We start from the raw sequence: 20,679 nt of genomic DNA, 5'->3' as shown, positions 1-20,679 counted from the left end.
CTCTGTTGACCCCTGTGTAGATGTGAGGAACCCGTTCAGTGTGAGTGTGTTCGAGGACCATGTCTACTGGAGCACGCAGGAGAAAGGCGAGGTCTTCCGACAGGACAAGTTTGGCCGCGGAGCGAAGACCAAGCTGCTCACTGCCGGACCCTGGCTGACCCAGGTCTCTGTGTACCAGCAGCAGAGATACAACTCCATAGGCAGTAAGCCGCACACTCGCACACAGCACAGTATTTACACAAACTGCACTGAATTAGAATAATGTGCATATGGTGCTTTTCGTTCATATGTCACACTGATTAAATCCTCTTTGCATTTGGTCTTTTTATCCGGATTATTAATTTGTCCATCTGTGTTTTCTTTGCTCTGCAGTGAAGAATCCGTGTAAGGGAACCTGCAGCCACCTGTGTTTGCTGCGACCGGGAGGCTACACGTGTGCCTGCCCCGAGGGAACCAGCCTCATCACCGGCAGTAACACCGAGTGTGATGCTGGTAAACAAACAAACAAACAAACAAACAAACAAAGTCATTCTTTTCTGAAATTGGTCAGAGGTTCAGTGTGGAGGATTTAGGGGCTTCTAGTGGTGAGGTGGCGTATTGCAGCCATCTGAATCCTCACCCCCTCCCTTTCCAACCATATAAAACAACCTGCCGTGGCCTTCAGCTGTAGAAAGATGTCAGAAGGGGACAATATATCCCCTTTAAATCATGCAGCCTGTACCTGATACTTTTCTGCCACAGTAGAAATATTAAATATTATTGGTTATTATTAAAACTTTCAGGATTTGACCCCCCACCCACCATGCCGCCGCCATGTCAGTGTCGAAACGGAGGCACCTGCTACTTTGATGACAACAAGGCTCTCTGCAAGTAAGAGTGGTTTGTTTTTTTCCGATCTCTTCTACCAGAGGTTTAAAATTAAGACTTCACAGTTACTGTAAGTATGTTTTGATTGACAGATGTCCTCCAGACTGGAGTGGAGAATACTGTCAGACAAACATATACAACGTGGTCACATCCACACGTAGGTTTGATTTTTTTTTGCCACAAATACAATAAATATCACATTTTACAACTTGTAAACTTGATCTTGTTTTTACTGAGCCTGCCCTTGTTCCTCTGTCTCAGTTGGAATCGCCCTTGGGGTGACAGTCGTGATTGTGCTTGTGCTCGTTGCTCTGGTCTACGCTGCCAGGAAGAAATCCAACCTGCTGGAGAGCCTGAGAAGCAACCTGCCCTCCATGCCCAGTATGCCCAGTATGCCCAGTATGCCCTCCATGCCCAGTATGCCATCTATTCCCACTCTGGCGAACTTCAGGTGAGGTGGAGCTGGAAGAGAAAAGACACAATAGATGTTTATTTCCAGCCAGGAACTAAATATCTGATCATTCTTTATTACCTTTTATTACCTAAGTGACTCCACAGTTTTCACAAGAACAAAGTGATACTAAAAGCTAATTTACCTGAACTGAATTGCTCTAGTTCCGTGTAACTAGCTGTATATTTTACACATGTAAACATATATGATATGTTACAATAAAGCTCAATGACGTTCTGTTTGTGCGTTGATGATTTCCAGGAACGGTGCAACTCGAAATGCAGCGCCAACGGAGGACAGTGACACCATGATGGATTCAACAGCCATTCAGGTCAAACCCCTTTCATCGACTGACAGCGATACACTCTTATTTATTTTAACGACTTTTTGAAGTATTTACTTGTTGTTCTCTGACGACAGGTTCCTTCTATGTCCATGCTGGACACAGAGAGGAATAATTTTGAGAACCCGGCGTACGAAGCTGGACAGGAAGTCGCCTCCAGCAGCGCAGCGAGGGTCTCCTCCTCTCCGGGAGGGACAAACAAGGTCAATGAATAGAAGTTACTCATCTTGCTGCTTCGCTTCTATCACATTACTAAAGAAGTAGTTTATTATATGACATATTCAGGTTTGTTGAGTCGTGTGTTTCCTTCCTCAGGAGAACATTGAAAATCCGTTGTTCATGGAAGAAGTTCATGTTGTGAATGAGCCCACGAGGACTGAAAGGGAACCTGCTGTTGACGGCAAGGTGAGTTGTTTCACACACATTCAATGTTTTCAGAGGCCCATGTGCAGAGGCTCCATTTCCCACTACAGCGGCCACAGGTTCGATTCCGACCCAGCCCTTTGCTGCGTGTCTTCCCCACTCTCTCTCTCCCTATGAGACGAATTGTAATTTGTGAATATGGGCTATACAAATAAAATTTGATTAATTGATTGATAACCCGACCTTGTCAAATAAATAATATATAAAGAAATGTCTTCACATCTCACAACTCTCGGCTTTTGATTCTAAGATATCAAACCACAATGAAGAAATTGCAGAGGATATAAAATCTTATCAGACAAAATCCCTGAAAGTTTTTTCTATGATGATCCTTGTTTAGTCTGATATTAGTTTGTGAATCGTTTTTTTTTGTGTCCACTTCAGGAGACGTTTGAGAACCCAGCATACGGCTCAGAGACAGAGGACATTGACCCTAACCCTAACCCTGCAGCTTCAAGTGTACAGGTAACCATGGACACGTTACAAAACGTTATTACATACCTAGAATATTACAAATATTCAATTCAAGGTCTGAAATTTGATATTTCATTTAATCTTTTCTCCGCAGTTTGAATCCACTGGAGAAGACAGTTCAGTGTCTTTCAGAAATCCTATGTTCACGGTGAGTGCAGAGCCACGATAAGCAAAGAGTTTTATTTACTGTTTATTACATTATGAATGTATTATATCCTCATTTTATTTATGTGTCGATCATGCTCGTTTCTTGCGACTTTCATTTCTAAATCGCAGCCGCACAGTAAGGAAAGTACACAAATACAACACACAGAGTTATACACCCCTGACACAGTTAAATAAAGTGCAGAATATAAACACAGTATATTTAAAAACCTTTCTACATGATGATTTCAGTCCAGTTGAGTGATTTCCTGAGTCTGAAGGTGCTCTTTAGTTTCTCCAGTGTTTTGTGCAGGACGCCTGTGAGGCCTTGTTCATAATTGTCTGTAGTTTTCTGTCCACTCCCTCGTCCTCCACCCACAGACCAGGTCCATACACGTCATCGCTGCTGTTTGTGTTAATCACTGTGATCTTTCCAACAGGAACAAGTGTTTGCTCCTGACTACGACGTTTGACCCCCCCACACCAGAGACTGGACCACGTTTCAAGACCAGAACCTCATTGTTGAAATAACTCGGTTCGACAAGCCACACATTTCAAACTCTGACAGACCTGGAACAACTCAAGATTGTTTGTGAAAGTAAATCTTATTTTGTATCAAATTCAAACTTAACTTTGATTTCAGTGAAGTTATTTGTGTAAAAAATACCAATCTCAGCCGTGATCTTAATGTGACTATTATGAGGCTCCTTTATTCCTCCGCCAAGTCCAAACAGACCCCTCATGAAATCCCTGGATCCAGATTTTTATTTTCTACTCCACAAAAACATTTATATCAGTCCCCTAAATATGCCTGCTTCTTTTTCATCCAGGTTTTTGAATTATTCTTTGAGAAAGGAAACAAAAACATGTTTGAACTTTTATCTCGCAGCTTCTTCTTTGAGTAATGTTCCACACCGAAAACTTAATTTCATGGGAATCGGTTGTGTGTTTTTTTGTGTAATCCTGCTGACAAACAAACAAACAAACAAACAAACAAACACAGATGAAAACACAACCTCCTTGGCGAAGGTGATAAAGTGACTAAAAACCTGTAAATGCTGTTTCTATGATTACGTTTGTTTTTGATTCTTTTTCTAAATTTTGATTGTCGTTAATTTGAATATTAAAACTGCCACTATCATCACTGTGTGTTTGTGTGTGTGTTTCTGTTTAGTGACAGTATAATGACCGGACTGTAAATGTAATGAGATTTGACTCTAAAGTTCCAGAGTTGGTGCCCTTTGGATCAGATTAACATCCTGAGGCTTGAACACTTCATTTGATTAAACAAACATCCGAGCTCTCTGTCCTGATGGGATGTCGGGCAGGTGCACACGTATCCCGGGGAATTGATCTGACATCACGCGATCCCACCGGTGTAATCCACTGAGGGGACCCTGATCCGCAGCTACTGGATCTGAGCCACTTAGCAAAGGCTGCCTCATCGTCCATCTAATCACACAGAGACACACTTGAAACAGTGACGACGCTGCGTCTGAACACTTCAGCCGTCCCCTTGAGGAGGGAACAACTAGGCCAGCCAGCAAGGAGACGACAGAAAGGAGACGAGGAGACGAGGAAAGCAAACAAGTGGCAGAAAGACATGGAAACAACAGATAGAGAGCTGTGACCAGGGTGTTTCAACAAGGCCTTTCATGACAATCAGCCAGAACATGCACTTCACCATGCTCTGACACACACACACACACACACACACACACACACACACACACACACACACACACACACACACACACACACACACACACACACACCCACACACACACACACACACACAAACACACACACACCACATGCAGAGGGAGGAGGAGAAGAGGGATGGATGGATTCGAGAGGGGCGGGTCCAGGGGGCGTGCAGCCTGCAGCATGTGTGCTCACAGTGCAGCGTTCAGGGACTGTCTGAAATCACAGGTGTCATTCAACAATGGATTTTACACGATTCTTCAATGAGCAGAAAACCACTTGTTCATTGGGAATCCTTCATTCAAGACAGAAAATGTATCTTGACTTTTGATTTGTTGTGAAATGAGAAGACCATATTCAAACCTGACTGTTTGCTTCCACACACTCATGAACAGTTATAAGGTAAATTCAGTGTAATTTATGAAAAACAGACTAGAAAAGCTTCACTGCAGATACACCAGGTAAGATGAACACACACACATTAAAACAACAACAAAAAGACAAAGACTAAATTGAAAACAACAAATCAAATCAGAAAGCACAGTTTGAAACCATTTCAAGCAAAAGAAAAAAAATAAGCAGAACTAAGGAGGTGAAAAGATAAAAAGAGGCAAAAGGGATAAATCTGTATGAAAAAGTCAAAATGGGTTGAAGCAGAAAAAGAATACAAAAAAATAGATAGAAATGTGTATAAAACAATAACTTTTAAAATATAATAAAACTACAACGATGGTATGACTTGAAAAATCGCTTTGTTAAAGGTACTTGTGTAAATGGATGAAGTCCTGTTTTAGCAGTAGCACTTGAAGGCAGCACGGAGGGAGAGAAAGAGAGAAAGAGGGAGAGAGCTGACTGACAGAGGGGGAAGGGGAGGTTCACTGAGCGATAGATGGATAAATAAATAGATAGATAAATAGATGGAATAGATAAAGAGACTGGACTGAGCGGAGGAATAAAAGCTGAAGACAGAGAAAAGAAAAGAGGGAGAGAAAAGAGGAGAGAGACAGAGAGAGAGGAGGGTTGAGTGTCTGGTCTGGAGACAACAGAGGGAAACACAAGAGGAGCCTCCACAAGGTGAGGGTTTTGATGGTCCTTCTGTGTGTGTGTGTGTGTGTGTGTGTGTGTGTGTGTGTGTGTGTGTGTGTGTGTGTGTGTGTGTGTGTGTGTGTGTGTGTGTGTGTGTGTGTGTGTGTGTGTTTGTGTCTGTGTGTGTGTGTTTACTCTCCATCAGCCTTGTGCAGGAATCCACGTGTATCTCAGGCTTTTCCCTCAAATTTCCCCACTGTGGGACTATTAAAGGATTCTATCTATCTAACTATCTTTTTGTTTCCACGTGTGTTTAACCCATGTGGATCACTGACATGTGAATGAAGGTTTGCATGTGACCAACAATAACACAACATCCCACTGGGACAGAGGGTGTGTGTTGTTGTGCAGCATCTTACACAGTGTGTGGGTTCAAATCATCATTGGAAAAGGGAGATGTGTGAGTCTGAAGTGAAGCCACATTCGGTTTTATTAAAATAAATCTCATGGTCATACAGACGAACTTCTTATGTTTGGTGGACAGAATTCTGGATATTGAGATTAAACAGAAAACCCTCAATTCTGGATTAGAACAGCAACGATTCGTGGATCAACAGGACAATTATGGGAAACTATTTTCTCAATTGAATCATTCCTGCAAGTTAAACTAGATTAAATGTGTTTTGCCTTTGATTGTTCATCTGTCTGTTGTTCGCTGGATTACATATAAACTGCAGGATGAGTCGAGCAAGAACCAGACTTGTTCTGCTTTGTGTTTCTCAGGCTTTTTGTTTCCATGTGACTGTGCTGCATATTAATGACAGATAGAGGAGGAGGACGCATGTGGCCGTGCACCGTCTTCTACACCGTATGGGCTCATTAAATGCTGAATTAATGTAGTAAATAAAAGGGGGAGGCTGATCGGTATGAATACAGCTCAATGTCTGGTGACCTCAGTGAGCGGTGGGTTGACAGGACAGGTCTGCAGCTCGGTCACGCTTCGCTGCAGGACAGCACAGGCTCTGTTTCATGGCCCTGAGGCTCCGAGGAGGAGCAGCCGAGCCAAACAGATTCAGTGAAGGTCAGGGTCACGCACTGTAGTTATAGTGAACACAGACTTGAGGGATAACGTGTGTTTAAACCCAGCCAGAAGACAGAGGGACACTCCAGACTCGTTTTTAGTAACAGGTTGCTTTAAAGATTGACTTCTGTGAGTGAAACAGATGCACTGATAGGAAGAGACGTTGTCTGTGGGCAGGTGGTTTGTTCTTGGTTCTTGATGCTGTTGGTTTGATGCCAGACGCAAAAAGACCACAGAGAGATGCAAAGAGACCACAGAGAGATGCAAAGAGACCACAGAGAGATGCAAAGAGACCACAGAGAGATGCAAAGAGACCACAGAGAGATGCAAAGAGACCACAGAGAGATGCAAAGAGACCACAGATAGATGCAAAGAGACCACAGAGAGATTCAAAGAGACCACAGAGAGATGCAAAATTACAGCAGAGAGATGAGAAGAGACCACAGAGAGATGCAAAGAGACCAGAGAGAGATTCAAAGAGACCACAGAGAGATGCAAAATTACAGCAGAGAGATGAGAAGAGACCACAGAGAGATGCAAAGAGACCACAGTGAGATGCAAAGGGACCAGAGAGAGATTCAAAAAGGACTCAAAGAGACACAAACAACTGCAGAGAGATGCAAAGAGACCACAGAGAGATGCAAAAAAAGTCAGCAGAGAGATGCAAAGAGACCACAGAGAGATGCAAAGAGACCACAGAGAGATGCAAAGAGACCAGAGAGAGATGCAAAGAGACCACAGAGAGATGCAAAGAGACCACAGAGAGATGCAAAGAGACCACAGAGAGATGCAAAGAGACCACAGAGAGATGCAAAGAGACCACAGACAGATGCAAAGAGACCACAGAAAGATGCAAAGAGACCACAGAGAGATGCAAAGAGACCACAGAGAGATGCAAAGAGACCAGCGAGAGATGCAAAGAGACCAGCGAGAGATGCAAAGAGACCACAGAGAGATGCAAAGAGACCACAGAGAGATGCAAAGAGACCACAGATAGATGCAAAGAGACCACAGAGAGATGCAAAGAGACCACAGAGAGATGCAAAGAGACCACAGAGAGATGTAGAAAAAACTTGCAGTGAGATGCGAAAAAGTCAGCAGAGAGGCAGCACCCTTCCTTGACAGATGACCTACAAGAAGGTAGAATACAACTACATGGATGAAACATGACAACACGGAGACGTTAAATGTCTATAAAGAGATGAAACACAAAGTCAAAGAGACAAAACTACATGAATGTGGAACCAGATGTCTTCAGGCAAAAAAGCTGTAAAGAAACGACATGAAGACTCGTCTCTTTCAGTCCTGGTGTCTTCCTCTTGTCGAGTGGGCGTGTGTTTGTTTGTTTCCCCCTCAGCATCCCGTTGTCTCGTAATCCATCCACCGGCCATGTGCCCTCGTCCTCCCTGTGGCTCGGTGCACTTACTCCGACCCCTGTGGGCTCAGTGGGAGTTCACATCAGTCAAAGTTTGGCTGTGGACCAGACACAATGGCTCTTTATCAGCCATCATGTCAACGTCCTCCTCTGACCCTCAAACCTATTTGGCTGAAAGACTTGTAGAGAGACGTCGGGTTTCTGCTAAATTGTGTCTGATAGTTTGATCAAACAGAAACTGCTGGATTACAGATTAGCATGAAACTTGGATCAGGGATTTTAATGCGAATCTGGATCAGGGGCTCGATCCAAGTTTCATCAACATCTCAACGTTTTTATCTGGAGTCAAAACCTGGATGTAGTGAGTTTAAATGTGGTTTCATAAGGGGACTCCCTGACTGCCATTCTACTTCTAATCTGACTTTTTGTTGAGCAAAACAAGGCTTTTAAAAACCAAATCATCCTATTTGAAATGCAAACGTGCTGTAGTTTATAATTATCACAGTCAAGGGAGAGCAGTTGATATTTGGATTGAGGGACATAAATCTTTCGTGGAGCTGCTGCAGGATTAGACTGTAATTCTGCGGCAAAATGTACAGCAGGCAACTTCTCTTTTTTTTTCATGCGGATATTGGAATGAAATCTGTCATATCCAAACATGTCAGATCAGCCATGTGGGTGGCATCACACACACACACATACACACACACACACACATGAACAGACACACACACGCACATATACCCGCAGAGTGGTGGGCAGATGGCGTCAGCAGCGTGATGGCGACCTCAACCCTCTCAGTCTCCCCCTCGGGACCCGTCCAACAGCAAATGAGTCTGGTAAACAGGTGCAGGGTGTGTGTGTGTATGTGTGTGTGTGTAGCGTGTGTAGCATGTGTAGCGTGGAAAGCGACATAAGGTTCATGTATAAGGTCCTGTGCTTGTCTGTAGCTTGTGTCAGTGCCTGGTTTAGGATGAATATTCTGGTCAAGATCCTCAGGTGTTGGGAGGATAAACGACGAAGAGGCAGAGAGACGTCATGGACAATTTGGAAAGTTTAACTACCTTAATTAATTTAATGATCTAGAGAATAATCTGCTAATCATCACGTTAGGAGAAACTGGAACCTTCACATATTTAAATTTCTTTATGGATTACTCAACACGATAAATCACTTATTAAAATTGCTCCTAATTGATTTTTTTACAAACCATCTAATCATTTAATTGCTTCGGGGGATTCATGGAGTTCTTCTTCTTGCTAAAAAAATATCAGTCTGTTCATTTAAAAAGAGGTGACGCTGAAAAGACCTGAGCTCGGTCCTCAGCTCCGCTCCGTCCTCGCTGCTCTTCAGTCTCTCTTCTAATCCACCAGCTCTTTCTTATCGGCTCCATTGTGTTCACAGAAATCCTCTGTGATGCACACAGCCGCGACAAATGCCGTCTCAAATCAAGGGAGCCGCATAATACCACCATATGGCCGCTGGGAACCTCAAGTATTTAGACCGAAGAGTCGCTGAGTGAGAGAGGGAAGCGGGGGAGGAGGGGGGGCCCAGAAGGATGTTTAATCTGCGCTCAGCCTCTTGTGATTAGAGAGAGAGAGAGTCTGATGGAGGGCAAGAGGAGATGGAGGGAAAGGTCAGCAACTTGGAAAGTGTGCAGAGGAGAGCGCGGTTGAATGACGGCAGGGAGAGACACACACCGGGGGGATGGTTTGTGAGGCTGCAAAACTAAAACAGATTTTCCTTTGAACACCAGGAAAATGAAGTTTATCACCTCCCCAACATAAATAGAGACTACATATCAATTAATTTGTATAGTAGAATGGTTCCGATATCCAGATTTTGTGTATGTTTGCATGTTACTCACTCAGAATTGAAACACAAATACACACAGTGATAAAAAACATAGAAATTCTTTTATCATCTAGTTTGACAGTCATAACAGGAAAAGAACACAAATGATTAAATGCCCCTCGAAACTGAAGATTTGCATACGTCACACGCCGCCGCTTGACTGCATGAATTATTTCCAAATTGTAACACTACAAAATGTAAATTACTTCTTCTTTGCTGCTCTAAAAACGGGGACGATAAAGTGCAGCTGCTGTTTTGGAACCAGCGGCGGAGAAGAAGTGATTTCCGGGAAAATAACTGTGCAGTTTCATCTGGATCAAACTAATCTACTCTAAAGACATGATATGGGATTTGTCGGTAGATTTGCGTTCTCGCTGATTCCCGACCCGGCATTTGTTTTTACAATTCAAACTTCTTTTTTAAAGTCATTTTAAAGTAGCTTTCCTTTGCTGTTAATCTGTTTGTCCACTAAGGTTCATGGTCGCTCCACTGACAGAGAAACAAACATGTGTAGATATTAGCCGCTGGTTCGTTCAGTTATAAACCAGCTCGGCAGAGTGTGTGTGTGTCTGATAATGTGCAGAATGGATTTTGTTTTACATCCTGATGACGGAGCAGCATTAGACGGAATCAATCTGGGGGATTTATGATCAATGCCCGATTGAGGGTCGCTCACAGGGAGAGGTCAAAGGTCATATCACGCTCCAGCAGTGACAAGATGTGTGATTACAAACCACTGATGGTGCTGGTGCTGTGTGTATTTACTGAGGTGCAGCAGAAAAACACACAAAACCTCAATTTTTGGAACTAGCTGTTTCTCGTTGGTTTTAAGTTGGACCTAATCACACCTCTGATTTTAGACACAGCTATAGATTGTAGGTAAAGATGGACGACATGATAATGACTTGATGGATGTTTTGTCTATTTAACAGGCAGCCTGAGCTCTTTCTGACTACAACCATGGAGACGATCGGCCCTTGATCGTTTTTTTTAATTGGATTATATAGATATCATTTTATTGTTGGGCAGAGTTGATGAGGAGCTTTCCTCTGTGAAGCTTTGCAGTGACGGTCTAGATACAGACCAACGCATCACCGAAGTAAAAAACACAGCCCCCCCCGACTGTTCTGTTTAACTAATGCTGGCGTGTTCTGGACCTTTGACTGGATTTAATCGTGGATTTCAAACAACCTTAATCCGGCTCTGCTCCGTGTACCTCGATAGAGTTAATGCTGTTTTGCTGGGGAAATTGGATGTGATGAATAACTGCTCTCATGAATGCCGCTCAGCCTGCGCATGAGTGTGCACGATCAAGCCCACACATGCACACACACACACACACACACACACACACACACACACACACACACACACACACATGTACGTGCTGCTGTGGGTTCAACTGGCATCTTATCGCTGGGACCCTCCCACAGACGTGTGCTGGTGCTGGGGTCTCGGCCCCTCGAGCCACCTACACAGCCACTCGTTCCAGTCGCTGGTTCAGGGTTAGAGCAGGTATTCAGCAAGCGGCCATGTGCAGCTGTTAATTAAGAATGTGGACGATGATCTAACCAGTGCACCCAGTGACTTTATACTGGCAGACGGGCAGGAAATCCCACAGTAGTTGGACAGTTATGATTTCAGATTCTGCGTTTGCTTTTAAATTCTTATTCAGAGACTCATATTGATGTAATGCTGTGAGTTAATGCAAATGATGTGAGGCCACATGCTTCAATGTGACACAACAACAGGGCGATAATGAAATGCATCATCAGCGAGACTCTTGAGTTTTACACAAAAGGAAGGAATTACTACCGCTATGACGGTGCCAGGGTGACAACTGATCTGAAGGATGCTACAGGAGGAAAGTGGTCGGTCTCCGTCTCCGTCTCCGTCTCCTCTCGTCTGACAGCCGCTCGGTAGGAAGTGAAATTAACACCACGAGACTCAGTAATGAGAGCAGCTATTAATTATTCTATCGGCGCAGTAATGGGTTGATTCATCACTGTCAGTTTGTGGCTGGTCGGATGCTCTTTTTGAAAATGTATTTGTATTTAGATTTTATATTAATTTGGAAGGAGGAATTATTAAAGGAGATGGATGAAGGTTTTTTTCTCACCTCTAGTTTGTCATAGAGGTTTTTTTCTCTTTGTTATCATCAACTAGAGTTCAGATATTTGCTTCTATGGTCTTTCCACTTTGTATCATTTTTATATCTGAAGAAACATGTGTCTCAGATTTAATCACACAGTAGATTGCAAATAAAACTCTTGTTCTTTGCAAAACAAAACGTATTCCTGAGGGTAATATCTAAGTGTGGGTGTTTTTTTTTTCTATCCCCAGTTGTGATTTTCCTCGGATGCCAACGAGAAGAGAAGAGAGTTAAAGAGGCCTCGTCTGCTTTGTTTTTCCTCGCCCCCCCCCCACCCCCGCCCCCCTGTTCTCCCCCCTCTGCACCTTCCTCTGAATGATTGAAGCCATGCCCATCGTGTCTACAAGCACAGGTACAGCCGAACATACGCTCAAACTACTTCTTCATTCTCTCTGATGCTTTATGCTCACTTATAAATCATGCACATGCTTAAATATTATTATTATTACTATATACTGCTATTATATTGGTATAATTACTATCATATATAAATATATATTATATACTATATATACTGTACTATTTGTGATATACTGTCTAACAATAACATTACCATCATATCATCAGTACTATTACCATCATCTGCCACTGCATCTTATCTACCTATTTTATCTTGTGTTTCTGTTTTTATTCTTTCTACCGCAATATTTTATATTTTATATTTTATTCTATTGTATTGTATTTTACCCTCGGGGATGAATAAAGTAATCTATCTATCTATCTATCTATCTATCTAAATATCAGACAAACATCACTGGAGTTTAGATAATATTTCAATTCCTGTTCCTAAATTGTGTCACAACCAAAACCTGAGCTAAATTTATTTTATTTTCTTGCATAAAAAAAGCTTCTTGTCAGTATCGAGTGCAGCCCGCTTTTTTTTTAGTCCTCGAACACAACACACGACTCCTGGTTTCTGTGATTGACTGCAGGGCTGCATGAGACCCTGGCCCTGCTCACCTCTCAGCTCCACCCGGGCGCCAAACACAAAGATGACCTCCACTTCCTCAAAGACGTCTTCAGTGAGAAGAGCCTCGGTTACCTCATGACGGTAAAGCTGATATACTCTATCTGAGGAAATGGGCCTTTTGACATCTGTGGTGTTTGTGATTTATTGTGCAACAAAGAAACTAGAGCAGCAACATTAACAGAACATTCTACCCAAACTTAAAAAGAGTAGATTTTCATAGAGTAAATGAACAATAATAAACATAAATGTAACTTAATAAGGAAAATACAGGACGTTGATCATGTTTGTTGCTCCGTCACAGATCCATGAAAAACTGAAGCTGTACGAGAAACAGAACCCCACTCCAGTCCTGCACAGCGCCTCCTGTCTGGCAGAGGACGTAGGTGCAATCTGAACCATATCTGAATATTAACTACTATTGTGATTAAATACTTATACACATTTCTACAAGTAACTCATTAGGAGATGTGGGACTTTCTTTTAAAATGTCAGTGATTCTCCTCATCATCAGGTGGCCGAGGAGCTCCACAACGGCCCCCTGGAGGAGGACGAGAGGGAGCTGCTTCTCCTGCTGAGCACGCCTCACCTCAAGGTACAGACGGTTTCTATTTCAGCCCCGACTCTCTTTCCCTCTGGGGCTCGATATCTTTAATGCCATCCCCTCTCAAACCCGTCAGCCTTGAGTGGCCCCTGATTTTGCTCTAAGTTGATCATCTATTACATAACAGCAGCATCGGGTCTGTCTGAGCCCCTGTCATGATAATGTTCAAGTTATTGGGTTTCTGAGAAGAAGTGACGGCTCTGGAATCTGAACACTCATTGCTAAGAGTAGCCAGTGAAGATGTTATTCCTCCTTTTTTTAATTGTTTGTGGCTTTTCTTTGTTTTGTCGTTTTTTCTCTGTCTTTATAAGCATCGTCATTCAGGCTATTTTTTTTTTTTAAATCTTTGCATTGTGACTGGATTGTTCATGCAGGCCATGCTGTCAGCTCACGACACAGTGGCCCAGAAGAACTTTGACCCGGTGCTGCCGCCGCTGCCGGAGGATCTGGATGACGACCTGGATGAGGAGTCGGTGAAGATCGTCCGGCTGGTGAAGAACAAGGAGCCTCTGGTGAGAGTCTCCTCAGATCTGAAGACGTGACAGCATGAGATTGTGTATTTACTCTTAGCAGGATATTGTCTTTTCCAGCCACCTTTCTCTGGCCTGTCCGAGGATTGTGTCGGCTCAGTGGACTGAAGATTAGATCTGTGTTTGGAAATCTGATCCGTCCTCTTTTCTACCAGGGAGCGACGATTCGGAGAGACGATGCGACGGGCGCCGTGATCGTGGCCAGAATCCTGAGGGGAGGAGCAGCCGACCGCAGCGGTGAGACGATGAACACCGTCAAACATCACGACTCAAGTGTCAGACGTGTTCTTCCTTTGCTGTCTCGGAATAAGAATGTGGATTAGAGCCTGACTGCAGCAGCAAAGTGCCGTGAGAAAATAATCTGACTCCTGCTGTACGTGTGAAACTCTTTGTCACCACTGACAGAGAAGTGGGGGGGATTACGTTGTGTAACCACATGAACTGTCAAAAGAGATCAAATCCCTGAGATTAGAACCGCAAGATTTCATATTTTGAGATTAAAAACAAGAGTTTCTCCTGCTCGTTGCCATCGAGATACTATTCATTTTATACCAGCTGAATATTTGTCCTTTTTTGTTGAGATCTTAGCCTCAATTTATAAAATAAACACATTGGGATTCTCCTTTTGTTTGGTGGATGTGTGTGGTGTGTGTGTTTCCAGGTCTGGTGCACGTCGGGGACGAGCTCCGCGAGGTCAACGGGAACCTGATCACCCACAAGAGGCCGGATGAAATAAGTCAGATTCTGGTAAAAGATCAAAATACACTTTTCAACGTAGCGTCGCTCTAGTTCAGACTCTGATGATTCCTGTGGATGATGGAGCTGCTGTGATGTTTCTCACCAGTCGCAGTCCCAAGGCTCCATCACGCTCAAAATCATCCCAGCTGTTGCAGAGGAAGACGAACTGAGGGAAAGCAGGGTGAGGACTTTGTGATTCAATATACTAATGGAAAATGTCAAAGTTCTGTGACCACTCAATCGTTGTGAACACGATATCTCAAGAACGACTTGAGGGTATTAGTTCAAATTCAGTTCAACTGTCACTTAGACTCTGACTCAATTTCAGAGGTCAAAGGTCACAGTGACCTCATATGATTCTCCAAAAACCTTTAAGCTGAAACAGCTCCTGTTGGTGGAGGCATACGACTGCATGGTGGTGTGTTTACCCATCAATGACTACCTGCATGATCTAAATCAGAAGATGTGCACCTCTCGTTTGCGTTCAGTAGAAGAAAGCAGCCAGCAGTTAGTTAGCTTAGCATCAACAGCTAGCCTGTCACTGTCAAACAAAGCATCATCTGTGAAACTCACTCATACGTAATATCTTTCTCTGGGAACTCAATAGCTTTTATTTAACGATAGATAATGCTAAAAATCCTATAAAAGAAGTAATTTGGCTGGGTTAGTGACATATACTACAGCCAGCCACCAGGGGGCAATTAACCTGATTTGGCTTCACTTTAGAGGAGCTGTCATGGCTTTAAAAAGTTTTTTTTTAAATGTCCCACTACTCCTGCAGGTCTACCTCCGGGCTCTGTTTGACTACACTCCCTTCGAGGACAGGGCCACACCGTGTCAAGAGGCAGGACTTCCTTTTCAGAGGGGAGACATTCTTCAGGTGGTGAGCCACGAGGACGCCACCTGGTGGCAGGCCAAGAGAGTGGGCGACTGTAACCTGCGTGCCGCCCTCATCCCCTCCTCACAGTTCCAGGAGAGGTAACCTTCATCGAATCATCCTTCAAATAACTAACTTCTCACCTTTCATCAGGTCAATAATGAATCTCTTTATTTTCTTCTTCTCAGGCGTCTCAGATACAGAATGAAAATGGGTTCCTTTCCGTCTCCTGTGTCCCTGAAACCTTCGACATGTGAGACTTGCTTCAGCCCTTTAATCACGATGACCTCCTCTGACCTTATATGTACGAGCAGCTTAGATCCACAGATACAGCTCGTGATGCAGGTCACATCTACTCTCAGGAAGGAGACACAGAAAGAGAGATTATGTAGGAGAACAGGGGATCTGAGGTTAATCTAAAATAAAACAACCCTAATCCATAGTTTCAATCCTTAATCCAATTTTTAAAAAGTAAAATGAAACAAAGTGGTCTGAAAAGTTCTTCTCTTTTTCTTTCACAAACTAAAGCTCTCATCTCAAGTGAATGCAAAACATTTCTGTAGTGCAATGGCCTTTATTTTGTATAGACTCTTTAACTAACATATAAAAGTAACATTCGATAACTTTGTAAGAGATTTTAATGTACAGATGAAAATCAGATGTGACATTTGGAACATTTTATAATCAAATTTGAGACTTTGACTCTTGTGTGTGTTGTTCCTTGCATCGCTGCCCTCAGATGATCGTACAGACAGAGGTACGTGAACGAGACGTCTCCGGTCGGACCACTTTGCTGTTCTCAGACATGAAAGGGACATTTCTCTGCTGTTTTCTCACATGGGCTCACCTGGACATTTTCAGGACGTTTGACGAGGTGGCTGCTGGGAAAGGTTCCCTGAAAATATCTGAAGGAAATAGCCTTCTTGTGTAAGGCCGCTCCGGAAAATATCAGGAAAATGTTCTGGAGCTCAGTGCATGTGTGAAAGCAGCTGAAGACACATCTTCCCCCTGACGGTTAAAAACCTTATAACCGCATGATACAAAGAAAATCTGCAAATTGTCACATTAGAGAAACTGGAACCGTCACACATTACATTTTTAAGGAAATTCAGGAAAATGTCCGTAGTTCAGTTCATGTCTGAAAGTAGCTCATGTTTTTGTGAATGCAGTTTCCCAAACTCAACGATTCTTGTGAACTTTATTTTGTCGCTGTACTTTGCCGGTTTTGTTGCCTTCAACAATTCCCCCCCCCCACACCTTGTCAATCTGAGTCCTAACCTGCTGTGTCCTGACATGAGAGTTCCCTCCACGTGGACCTGTCCCCCCCCGCTCTTACCCTGTCTTCTCTTCCCGCTTGCCGTCCCACAGAAGACTGTGGCAGTGAGGGTTCTCTGAATGGAAAGGAAATAGGTGAGGAGGCACAATCAGCGAGTTTCTACTGATCACTGCCGCATCGCATCTGTGTGTGTGCTAACCCATCCCTTCTTTTAGAAGCTGCAAACCATTCCTGGAGTGTTGTTGTTGTTGTTGTTGTCCTTCGCTTTGGGTTTGGTTTGGGTTTTTGAGAGTCAGGGTTCAAAAGAAACATCCATCATGAAAAGAGAGTTTGTTCACCACAGCTGATCTGTGCCACTGTCGTCCTCTCAGCAGTTTGTTAATCATCGGGCTTAAAGTGACTGGAAACCGCTGCCACAGCCGGTTTGACCTTTACCTCATCTTTGCATCATTTTTCAATCGTGCAGATTTAATCTGATGCAATCTGATCCGTCTTTCAGAATATTGCTCAGTTCAGTTTGTCTGTACTGCAAATGGCTGCGTTCACGGGCAGGTCCAGGGTCAGGGGCCATAACAGGCTACAGAGGGGACAGTTACATGTCCAACATCCATGCACAGTTATTAATTCAGTTAACATTTAAGTCATTCCTTGTTTAATGTTGGTGCTACAGCTTTAAGCAAAGCTGTGGTTGTATACATCCACCAAACAGTAAATCATTTATCAGCTGTATTTAAAACAACTTTAAACACACCTGCAAAAACAGGAAGAAACTGCAAATTGTGAAAACAACAACATAAATGTTTCCAGGGGACCCAAAAAGGTGATGAACCTGTCTGTAGTTCAATGCTTTATTAAGTTCATTCAGACTGAAAACTTTACAAAGATGTTTTCTTAAATTGCAGTGCATTGAGCTCTCTGGGCCACCGTACTATTGTCACCACGAAGTTAAACAGACACTTGTGGCAGCGACTTTTTGTGCACGACGCTAAAAACCACCGAGCTGCTCACAGTGTCATCTCATTGATCTCATTGTGCTCCACACGCTCTCCCTCACGCTTCGTGCTCAAGCTGCTTGGCTTGTGTTTGGTGAAGAGTCAGAGGCAGCATGCATGGCTTCACGTCGTCTTTACAGAGGCTGGTTGAATAAATGGTCTAATGATAAAAGCTGTAGTCTCTCCCAAGAGTAAGGCCGCCCCTGCCCTCTGTGGCCAGGCTTTCTCATGGGATTTTTACTCAGGTACACTTACTGATTTCTTCTGGTGGTGTTCAGTTGATGTGCTGTGTTATCTATGGCTCAGGATAGTGTGACATGTTTCTTGAATTGTGTGTAAGACGAGCGTGTGTCCAGATGTTTGTCCATCTTTACCTCTGTGCCTGTGTGACCACAGCCAGCCTGCGCAGGAGCCTCCGCCACCGGAAAGAGCGTCATGGATCCGCCAGTGAAGCTCAAACTCCAGATGCCAGTCCCACCGATTTCCTGATTTATGAAGAAGTGACACAATACCTGCCCCGCCCCGGTGACAGGCCGCGCCTCATAGTACTGATAGGTGGGTCTGCTGATGGGGAGTTCAGTGATATATTGTTAAAGTGCTTGTAGGTATATTCCTATCTCTCCTGTGACTTGTCTGCTCACAGGTTCCCTGGGAGCTCGGCTCTCCGAACTCAAACAGAAGGTGATAGCTGAGAACCCTCGACGCTACGGTCTGGCTGTGCCTCGTGAGTATGACTGCACGGATCTGAAATCATCGCGATTCACACGTTCATTAAGCATGTGCACTCAATCACACACGTGTTGAGTAATCCTCTCCCCCCACACGCTGTCCTCCTGCCTGTGTTCCAACACAAGACACCACTCGAGCCAGGAAGGGTCACGAGAGAGAAGGAGTGGAGTACCACTTCAATTCGAAAGCAGCGTTCGAGGCCGACATCCAGAACGGCAAGTAAGTGTCAGAAACTGAATTTAAAAAAAAGCAAATAAACCAAATGGTTTGTTTTTATATTTAACAATTAAGCTGCTCAAGCAGAAACTGATTAACTGAAGCCCTCCAGGATATGTATTACTCGTTGTTACCAAATTGCTCTTTATTGTTTCTGCAGGTTTATTGAATACGGAGAGTACAAAGATAATTTGTATGGCACCAGTTTGGAATCCATCCATAGAGTTTTGGATCAAAACAAAGTCTGTCTGGTGGACGTGCAACCAGAGGTCAGTCCTAACACTCTACACTCAAACAGCTGCAGTTTTTAAGAATTGTTTCTGTGACTTGTACTGGAGAGAAAATACGTGTATATAATGTGGAATATTATTTTAAGTGTCTCATCCCCTCATTCATCAGGATCATAGCTTGTCTCATACCCTGAGTTTACAGGAGCTCATTGTATCTCTATTAAAAAAATTGTGAAATGTTATTGGCTTTTCTTCCGCACCTCTGGTTTGAATCAGACTGAAATAAAGATGGACGGACATGACAGCTTCTCTGAGGTGAAGCTAAAGCATAAACCAGATCAAACTAGAAAGTAAAAGTAAATACCAGTGCTGTGGGGGGGTGAAACATCACGATTGACAGCTAAAACTGACTTTCGATTGATCAAGCGAGACCTTGATACCACAGCTGCTTCCTATGATGGCTACAGCGCAGACTCCTCCTCCAAATGCAAATCTAGGATATTATGGCTTCATTTCTAGATAGTGGGAGGAAGTGGAGACGTCTTGTCCATGTTTATATTGTCTATGGTTTGAATGCACAGTCAATGTTTAAAGATTTTGTTAACTATGGTTTCTACAAGCTGAGTAAACCGAAAACAAAACTTTCAAACTGTACAGTAGATGTAGTATCTCATATTCTGCTAAAATCATTGGGTGTTTTTTTCCTCCCTCACTTTCAGGCCCTAAAGACTCTCCGTGCTGCCGACTTCAAACCGTACGTCATCTTTGTGCGACCTCGTGTCCACGACAGTCAAAGGAAACCACTCGGCTCCTGTTCCTCCCTCAGCTTGGGCTTAACGGTGAGTCACATAAAACCGCTCACAGAACACTTGGTAACCTTGACTGCAGCCTTACATGAAAGAATATGCTCTGAAGAGTGCGGTATCATTGTAAAAGCTGCTCTGAATCTACGTCTCTCTCTCCTCTTGCTGAGTAGGACGATAAACAGGAAATAAAGCAGTCGGCGGAGGAGATGGAAGAGAGCTACGGCCATTGGATGGACTATGTTTTGGTGAAAGAGGACCCAGTCAGTGCCTTAGCAGAGCTCCAGGTCGTACTGGAGAGGGTGCAGATGGAGCCTCAGTGGGTGCCTGTGTCCTGGGTCAGGAGCTAGTCTGCTCAGCTACGGCCGGCTGCTTCATATTCAGACCGTGAAACACTGCGAGTTCGGAAAACTGCCTGAGGATCCGAGTGCTGCAGCGATCCAGCGTCTGCTGCCATAACCATTCCACAGATACAGGTTAATGAGCTGAGTCATAACCGAACATCAGCGATCACTGAAAGCTGTTTTTTTTCATCAGTATGAACATCTTGTGGTTTTGATTAGATTGATCACTGCAGGTACAGTGCAGGTGAACATACTGTATATCTATGTTGTACAGTGGCAGTAGAACAGCTCCGACAGGCAGGAAGCACATGCATGCAGGACAAAGTTCCTAAAGCAAGAATCTGCTGTTGTGTGTTCAAGACCCAAAATGTCTATTGTAGCAGCTATAATGTGAAGTGCCATATTGAACACGTTGAACTGTGCTGTTACCTGATGTAACTGAATTAAACAAGAAGTGTGGTGAACATGTTTTCTGTTGG

The 20,679-nt window shown here is 43.6% G+C and overlaps 1 protein-coding gene and 1 pseudogene across 1 annotated transcript in view; both read left to right on the top strand.

Annotated features, from left to right (window-relative positions):
- Positions 1-3,175, top strand: part of lrp2b (low density lipoprotein receptor-related protein 2b) — a 31,383-nt gene extending 28,208 nt beyond the window's left edge. The window contains exons 71-81 of the mRNA XM_053414344.1: positions 21-203; positions 373-492; positions 783-870; positions 960-1,024; positions 1,129-1,318; positions 1,580-1,649; positions 1,739-1,864; positions 1,977-2,066; positions 2,469-2,573; positions 2,653-2,706; positions 3,143-3,175. Coding sequence (XP_053270319.1) covers positions 21-203; positions 373-492; positions 783-870; positions 960-1,024; positions 1,129-1,318; positions 1,580-1,649; positions 1,739-1,864; positions 1,977-2,066; positions 2,469-2,573; positions 2,653-2,706; positions 3,143-3,175 — 1,124 coding nt within the window. The remainder of the gene's footprint in view (positions 1-20; positions 204-372; positions 493-782; positions 871-959; positions 1,025-1,128; positions 1,319-1,579; positions 1,650-1,738; positions 1,865-1,976; positions 2,067-2,468; positions 2,574-2,652; positions 2,707-3,142) is intronic.
- A 9,034-nt stretch (positions 3,176-12,209) lies between these two features.
- Positions 12,210-20,633, top strand: LOC128426289 (MAGUK p55 subfamily member 3-like; annotated as a pseudogene).
- The last annotated feature ends 46 nt before the right edge of the window (positions 20,634-20,679 follow it).

The sequence above is a fragment of the Pleuronectes platessa genome, chromosome 21 (assembly GCF_947347685.1).
Source record: "Pleuronectes platessa chromosome 21, fPlePla1.1, whole genome shotgun sequence".
Classification (NCBI taxonomy): domain Eukaryota; kingdom Metazoa; phylum Chordata; class Actinopteri; order Pleuronectiformes; family Pleuronectidae; genus Pleuronectes; species Pleuronectes platessa.
Note: the sequence above shows the minus strand (reverse complement) of the source record. Positions and strands in the feature narration are given on the sequence as shown.